General features: G+C 36.1%; 1 protein-coding gene across 1 annotated transcript in view; it reads right to left on the bottom strand.

Annotated features, from left to right (window-relative positions):
- LOC110453734 overlaps positions 1-3,710 on the bottom strand; it is a 15,801-nt gene extending 12,091 nt beyond the window's left edge. Inside the window, exon 1 of the mRNA XM_021502840.1 lies at positions 3,609-3,710. Within this exon, the coding sequence (XP_021358515.1) occupies positions 3,609-3,620 (12 nt within the window). The 5' untranslated portion in view covers positions 3,621-3,710. The remainder of the gene's footprint in view (positions 1-3,608) is intronic.
- Between the last annotated feature and the right edge of the window lie 4,259 nt (positions 3,711-7,969).

The raw sequence follows: 7,969 nt of genomic DNA, 5'->3' as shown, positions 1-7,969 counted from the left end.
AATTGTCATTTAGTCAACTTTCCTCTTTGACCAACCCCTGGAGGTCAGGATCTTACATTCTGATACAATTTGATTTCAATTTCATCATAAAACTACTCCAACCAGTTGTGAAAAAATGTCTCTCTGAGAATAGACAAGATATACTCAAAAGTGTTATTTACCTATATAAACTATAGTAAACTTGACCCTCTTCCCAAGGGAGAGCAGATGACCTAGGGTTAATGGAATTTACAACTTCGTTAATACACCTAAGGACCTTTCCATCCATAAAGAGTATTTTATTCTGGTACATCCGAGTACCAGATGAAGAAGATATTTGAAACTTGAGCAGTTTCACCCGTTTGAGCACCACACCTCTGGCCCCTGGGCTGAGACAGGATATGTTTTTCTCTAATTGCCAAATAAGTTTGAAACCAATCTGATTAAAACCAGATCTTTGATTCCACTCCCGATACTCTATGTTCCAGTCAAAGAACGTAGAGTATCGGAGTGGAATCGAATACATGTAGCTGGTCTTAATCAGATTTGGGACAACCAAAAGTGTTATTTCCCAATAAAAAAAACCCACTATAATACGATACATGCAGTGGGTAACAGGAGGTATATTCTTGTCTCGAACTCAGACCTACCTGCAGAGGTGATAAAGCATGGTAAATGCCGTTGGGAATCGTCATTACGTCACTTTTTTTTTTTTTTCTTTTTCTTACATGCTTGGCAAAGGAAACAGATGTTTTCGAAAGCTCGCAAAATAAGTTTTCAATTGCTGTTTGTGTTCAATTTTTTTTAGCATATTGTATATATATGTATGCAATGAAGTTGGTTAAAGACAAATACTTCACAAATTATTTCATTTGCATTTAATGATACAGTAATAAAGCGTTACAAACAGTAAAAGTGTTAACGTTATATACTTATTTTGAAGTTACTATGTAGGGATTTTACCATTTAACAATTACACAACCCAAAAGAGGTTCGTCATTGGATCATTCCATGCAATAGACATATTTCATATAAGAAATGAAAAAAAGAATATAAGATTTAATATGGAAAAGATTATAAAAAGATTTAAAAAGTTGTAAGTTGTATCATTTGTTAGATGTTTTATGTCTTTTAGATATGTCATAAAATGTTGTAAGATGTTATAAAATGTTTAATATAATAAGCTTTACATAAGATATCCCATAAAAAAATATGATATCTCTATTATTGGCATTAGCCGAGCAACAGCTTTTTTTTCTGTGTCCAAAATTAATCTGAGCCATGATTTTTGAAGATTTTCCTCCATTTCATATGTGTATTTCTCATAAGTCTGCTACCTATATTTTCACGGTCGGTCGGACGTGAAAAGGCCCCTAGCATGCTAATATCCGGCCAACAAAGTTGTAAAAACTTGTTTCCTAATTGTTATAAAATAAATGAAATCTTTATTTTTATTGTTGTTTCGATAGAAGAGAGTTAGCTTGGAAGTTGGATTAAATTACTGCACGTGCCACATGACTTACATGTACATTCATGAATAGTTAATGTTGTATAGATTGTTAAAAGTGCTTGGGGAAGAATTTTACAAGAAGACGGGTGTCGGGAGTCTGGAGTGGGAGTCTGGAGTCGGAGTCCAGGACGTAATCAGATCGAGTCTAGAGTGGAGTGAGTTTCATAACTATGTAGAGAATGACGTCTATTAAAATGTTGGGAGATATTTTAGAGAGGGAGAAGGGAGCCTACTTCAGGACAGGGGTTCGGTCTCTGACTGTCGCGGCCACAATGTGTAGTTACATACATGTACATATTCACAGATGATGGATGTGAACGAAATAGTACTCCCCCAACTCTTTTTAAACATCACCCGGCCCACTCTTTAATCCAGAGCACATCGTTTATTTGTAATCCTGAATGGATGCAACAGTCTATATTTACAATGGCTCTGCACCCTTCTATTGCAATGCATTGAGAAGGCAATGTTGTTGTGTGATCAATTTCATTGTTGTCAACACTTGATTTGCTGTTCAAAAAACTGTCCGAAATAACTAAATAAAACATAACTACTCTATCAAAATGTAAATATAAATAATCAATATTTTAGCAAGTGTTGTTATGGTCCTATAACACACATTTCTATTGCTGACAAACTTAATAAAGCCGGTATGAAATTTGTCATCGATAGCATTGCGTGTTATAGGACCATTACAGCATTCATAAATAAAACACGTGTGTCGCCTTTATGTGTCTGTCCTGGTACATGTCCCGAATTCGTTTTCAATAGATGAGAGTTAAAAATAATCAAACGTTCTTGTTATAATCAGCGACTTTATTGTATACATAAAGCCCTATAATATGTAGTCAGTCAAACAACTATTTCCGTTCAAACACTTTTGATGGAGCAGAGAGTTTTTAAACGGAGATATCGTGCAATACGAGTTTTAACAGGAATTCTTGTGAAATGGACTGTATCTGTGCATGTATACTATCTACTTTTAAGTCTCGCTTAAAGGCTGTATGTTCTAAATTATTTCCATCAATATGCATTGTATACTACATTGTTATCTATATTGTATAGTATATGTATGTCTTTATCTGCGATATGTTACTGTATTATTGTTATCATTGTTGTTAATTTTGTAATTTGACCTCGGGTCTGTTGAATTGAAATAACAAATAAATAAGCCAGTTATTTCGGACTATATAACATAAAAAAAGATATTCCTGTATGCCTCCTGCAATAGTCAACACCTTTTTGAAGGTCCAGTGTTGATGAGCGACATTCAAGACTTGCAGAGGCTATTGAATTGGTTTCGAGAAAGGGACATCTTGAAACGTAATTTGTACAATGCCCGTCTAGCAAATGGATAGTACATAAATGTATTTATTATAGTCACGGTATACCGTAATGTATGTAGTGCAGGTATGAGGCCAAGGTAACACAGGTAGCCGCGTGAGGCGGGACGGGTAACGCGTAACTGCACGTGTTACAGGTGCTACACGGGTGTCTGTAGAGTAATACAAATATTTTGAGGGTAACATAGTCAATCTCGAATGAAACCACATTTAGGATTTAAATAACTCTAATAAGGGTCGCAATAACCGGGTAAGGTAAAATGTTTCATTGAATGTTAGCACACAAACATTACGTAGTTCCGTAAATGATATGTCCATCTTATTCCGGAAAATTTTGAAAATTCAAATGTACAAACGAATATATATATATATACTTGGTATTGTCATAGTAGTCGCTTGCAGTTATTCAAAGGACCTGGATTTACCTCAGTACAATTACACACAGCATAAAAATTGCTACTATCACAAAACCCCAGACAGCCACGAGATCTGGCGTTAACTTAAAAGATGTTGCAAAACGAGGACGGTAAAACGGTAATGAGATTGGCATTATGTCAGAAACAGTAGTGTGGTCGGACCGAATACCGTGTTTCACATGTTATTTAGATAAGAGAGTAAAACTGTATTAATACATAAAAAGTATGCACACTGATAAACATGTTATAATCACTTATAACTGTATAAAACACATAACAATCTGATACAAATGAATATGACTAAATTCAACATTGTTATACAAAAAAATAAAATATATAAATAAAAGAAAACGTACTCACCGTAACGATCATAATGGAGATGGCCGGTTACGTTTACGTCATTGCTTACTGGGGTCGCAGCTTCAAGTGACTAGCTCAACGCATTACGTATTGGTTATATCATATAGGAACCGAGCAATATGTTAGTTATTGTACGAGAGGGGCGGAGCTACTTCTCGAGCGCGCAGCGCGAGAGATGAAAGCTCCGCCCCTCGAGTACGATAACTGACATATTGCGAGGCCTATGATGTAATGTAACCGACTTGTCGCATAAAGTGTCACATAACAATTTTAAGAGAACATTTGAACAGTTGATAATGTCCCGAACTGGTCACAGGAGCACAGCAGTTCAAGCTTTAAGAGACTATGTGTGCTGCACCGCTGTTAGAAGTGAGCAAATTATTGGACCCTCCGAAGGAGAAAATGGTAAAAATTGAGGGCGCTACATGTAAAAATGGAAACTCAGATACATATTAAGCCTACTAATGTGAATATTACATGCCTACAGAAAAGGACCATGTTCCATTTGCTGTATTTCTAATATGTCCAGAAATGTGTTTCACAATTGCCACTCGTCTTTATAAGACCGACTGGTACCAGTTTATCATATGGTATCACTAATACCATATGGTATTAGTAAAACTGTGTAAAATAAGTTGGTTATACCATAGCTAGATCAAAGGGAAAGTGACACGTCTATGCGACAAAGGTAACTTATAATCAGGTGTCCGAAGTAGGTGAGGTTCTAGAAGGATTGCTACAACAAAGTATCATTGGTTTTCCTTTGAGGGGCCTCTTCAACGACCTATACCCGGCCATACCTTAGTTAAACAGTATTCATTTAACATTCAAACATGCATGAATGATCGATCATAGCTCATGCTGCATATACACCAATGCCTGGTCATTGTTGACTTCATTACCGGTTCAGAAGCTGTCAAGTTGGACTCAATGCAACTAACAAATGCAGAGACATATAAAGCCAGTCTCTGCCAAATGTAACCTGTTTCTTTTGCCGATGAATTTGTCCAGATTAACATTGGCTGTGCGCATGTTTTTGCGAAGGGAGATAACTATTGACATATTTAAACAAAGATACCACTTGATGAGCTTGTATATTTTTTATTCAAACAACCAAAAGCGATCACCCACGCCACCCCCCCCCCCCCCCTCCTGTACAAATCGAAAACAAACGTAGATCAACAGAAGTTCGTCACAAATGTCTGAAATACAAATATCATGATATAACTGATATGGGTCACAGCACACATAAACACATATCAGTATAGCATATGAGTATAAATGTATGTTTAAGCCAACGAACCCCTGTGGTAGATCCATGTGGTCCCGTCTTATATGAAATACAGTCGAACAGCCAAATGTCATATCAAGTGTTTCGTGTTTGGTTTCCTGTCTTATTCGACATTCAATTACTGGAGCTTCAAATTCCAGAAGAGGAAGAACCTCGAAATTTAACAGCTCTCCACTTCGAGGTAGTAAAAAGATGACTGCCGTAAACTCGCAGCTGAGTCTGTGCACCGCGTCTAGACATTATTCTTCTGCGATGACGCATCAGAAAATTTGATATCTTTTGAATTCATCGACAAAAAATTAATATGACATTTAAAATTTGGTTTTGTGTTTTGTTTCTACATAGCTGTATTGAACTTTCAACGTATACCATCATGTTGTGTGATGGTCCTTCAATGACAGACTATATTTTTGACATCACGTCAAAACGTAGAGTTGCACTAGCTCAAGAACCTGGGACAAACGATCAGAATGGACTTCACAAGTTCCAATTATTGAAAAAAACACGTGTTTCAAGTTGGAGAAAAGTCTCAAACTGTCCATTCTATGAGAGTACACAGTTTTCAGCCTTTCTCCTTTACAGATATATAAGTCCCGTAATATTAACATTAAGACCCGATTATGTGTCAGTATCGCAGTATGGTGCCAGCTACATATCATTTTATAAACGACGCCTCAACACCCATTAAGGAAAGCATAGGCTACATCATTCCCTTGCATTTCGTTCCATTCAGAGAGCGTAGCCCAAAGAACTTTTGTGTGTGATATCTAAAACAAGTATTATTCATTGATTGCTATCCAAAACAAGTATTATTCATTGTTTGCTATCCAAAACAAGTATTATTTATTATCTGATATCCAAAACAAGTATCATCTATTGTTTGATATCTAAAGCAAGTATTATTTAATGTTTGATATCCAAAAGAAGTAATATGTGTTGTTTGGTATCTTCACATAATTATCCTGTGTTGATTGACAATTTAAGAACCACAACTAGAATTGAAATTGCGAGCAATAGCGGAAGTCACCCTCCCCTGCTAAGTACGCAGCCGTTTTGATTTTTTTTTTCACAAAACGAACACTGCAGTTGTGTTCGTAGTGCCTTACTTCACCTACATACCAATTTTCATTAAAATTAGACGAAAGTTTAATTTCGACCAATCAGAGGCCAGGAAATGGCAGCCATTTTGTCGAAATGTGAAAGTGAGGTTACGAAAGTGACCGGTGTTCAATGATTTTGCAACATACATTTTGGTGTTTACATATATACACATTTTGTGTGGAAATCTTACCATTTAACAGCAGCAGCCAACGGGCTGAATTACAGTGAGAAAATCATTCAAAATGGCGCTCTATATAGTTGTCAAGCATGACGTCGTCATTAATACCTTGCGTCAAAAAATACACTACAAATTCCTGCGTTTTTCTAATGTAGAAATATTTGTGTCGCGCGACGTGAAAAAAAATATGAATTAAAAAATTAATGGTTTTACCGTTCCATACAATATATAAATATATGTGATCACAACAACAAAAAATCAGCGTTGTGGCAAAATGTGTCTACGAAGCAGAATGAGAGGTACATATGAAGTAACTTCTTTGACAAGTATCCTCAACCAGATACTAATATTTGATATATTATTCAAAGATGGGCTACGATTAACGCTTTAACCAAGAAGACGGTTAATATTTTATCCAGAGGTACATTGCCAAAAGAAATATTTGTGAAAATCGCGGTAGGGTATAAATGAGATTTGATGTAAATCACGCACTGTCTCTTCTCCCTGTCTTAGAAGATGACGTTATTACCAAATCGTTGATATTTTAACGTGCAGTTAAAAAGTACATTTGCGTGCTTTGGGACATATACTGATCATGAGTGATAATAGTTCAACGTGCAAGGATATTGAGCATGAACGGAATATTCTGAGCGACAAATTAATGCCATTGACAAACATATTCAATAGCGTAGTTGCCATAGACTCGAGTAGGCACGTGCCTACACATACGTTTGTAGAGGTTTTGGGTTTTAGTAATGTATAAATTCCCAAAAATCAGTATGTGTTTTCACTTTGCTTAAAGATTGTACTTTATCCTTGATGGTTTGTATTGGTCTAGCACAAAATAAGGAAAATATTGTTATTATTTCTAAGTTAAAAAAAAGATCTTGTATTACACGCGCAGATAAAATACAAATACAACTTCCGAGCTTACATTTAACAATGTGCCTTAATACGTATACATCAACGGTGAACAAGTTTGTGGTCTGGCAAATTCGAAAAAGTTCAGAAACCCAAATCGGATCTTGCAGTGAAACTCTTTTGTCCTCCGAGGCTACTCTAAGTAAGGCGTAACTCTCAGGATTTCAGTCGGAGGTAGGCTAGCAGGTTATGACAAGCTGACCATTCAGAACTAAGCATGCTTGATAACCAAGGTAACCGTACCGATATAATGTAAAAGCATACTATTTCTTTGGGGATTTAATTTCGTGGTTTTTCACTTATCGTTACAGGCACATAGGTAAAAACTTGTAACTTTTTAACACAGTTATAACTAGAAACTGTTGGCTAACAATTTGACGGGCTTTTCACTGTAAGGACTGATTTGGCCTTCTAATAATAACTCGTGCAAGTCTACAGTGGGGGGTTCCCGGAGTACGAAATGACGTCAGAGAAAGAATGGATAAATATAGACAGCCAATGTGCTTAGTTGTAGACGAAGGTAGTCCGTAAAAGTCATATAGTCCCTCAACTATATGTACATCAGGATGGTGAATTGAAACTAGCATTTTGTCTATATCAGTTCGGTTTGCCATGCAAAAGAAAGGCTGATGATACCCACTGCAGTAGAGATGTAAACTATCCATACTTTTTAGATTGAGCGTGCGTAGTAATTGATGTAGTATTACCAGCGTGTATTAGACGTCTGAATATAAATCAAAGTACTGAGAGTACTGAGAACACTTCAAAATCGCACAAAAATGAAAATGGTTTTTGACTTTCACTTTTTAAAATTATATTTAGAGTAGGTCAAGGTCATTCATTTGCACACACTTTGAAACCCTTTATTCA

Source organism: Mizuhopecten yessoensis, unplaced genomic scaffold, assembly GCF_002113885.1.
Source record: "Mizuhopecten yessoensis strain PY_sf001 unplaced genomic scaffold, ASM211388v2 scaffold7493, whole genome shotgun sequence".
Taxonomy (NCBI): domain Eukaryota; kingdom Metazoa; phylum Mollusca; class Bivalvia; order Pectinida; family Pectinidae; genus Mizuhopecten; species Mizuhopecten yessoensis.
This window is presented reverse-complemented; position numbering and strand designations above follow the sequence as displayed.